Source organism: Puntigrus tetrazona, chromosome 15, assembly GCF_018831695.1.
Source record: "Puntigrus tetrazona isolate hp1 chromosome 15, ASM1883169v1, whole genome shotgun sequence".
NCBI classification, from domain to species: domain Eukaryota; kingdom Metazoa; phylum Chordata; class Actinopteri; order Cypriniformes; family Cyprinidae; genus Puntigrus; species Puntigrus tetrazona.
This window is the reverse complement of record NC_056713.1, coordinates 9,039,373-9,039,928: the sequence shown is the minus strand read 5'-3', so window position 1 is coordinate 9,039,928 and position 556 is coordinate 9,039,373. Positions and strand designations below refer to the sequence as shown.

The following is a 556-nucleotide window of genomic DNA, read 5'->3' as shown; positions in this document are numbered from 1 at the left end:
AGATAGATAGATAGATAGATGGTGTAATTGTTTTTGTGTTGTCTGCACAGGCCTGTGATCAGTGATGGACTGAAGGTTCTTATCATCAGAATGCTGGACAAAGTTCCTGAAACCAGAATCACGTTATCAGAAATCAAGGTGAAATCATATTGAAAGACTGCAGAGAAGTGTTTTTAAGCGTAGATGTTAGCGTTGTGTAACATTGAGTCTGTGGGCAGCTGCACCCGTGGGTCACACTTGATGGCACGGATCTTCTGCCTCTGGAGGAGGAGCACTGCACCGTGGTGGAGGTCACTGAGGAGGAGGTGCAGAACTCCGTCAAACTAGTTCCCAGCCTTTCTGCTGTGGTGAGTACATTTAGATTATTTTTTNTGCAAAATTTAATTTGAATGTTTTTTTCCCCACCAAAAATAAGCATTCTGTCAGCATTCGTGTAGCCACAATTACTTCCGAACCTTTCTCCTTCTGCATTCTCTCTTTCTTCTGCTAAACACAAAATAAGATACTCTGAGGAATATTGGTAACCGAACAGCTGACGGTAGCCATTAACTTCCAT

General features: G+C 42.5%; 1 protein-coding gene across 1 annotated transcript in view; it reads left to right on the top strand.

Annotated features, from left to right (window-relative positions):
* Positions 1-556, top strand: part of LOC122359046 (calcium/calmodulin-dependent protein kinase kinase 1-like) — a 7,220-nt gene that overhangs the window by 6,187 nt on the left and 477 nt on the right. Inside the window, 3 exon segments of the mRNA XM_043259162.1 lie at positions 51-138; positions 219-351; positions 543-556. The exon segment at positions 543-556 is cut by the window's right edge and continues 113 nt beyond it. Of these exon segments, the coding sequence (XP_043115097.1) occupies positions 51-138; positions 219-351; positions 543-556 (235 nt within the window).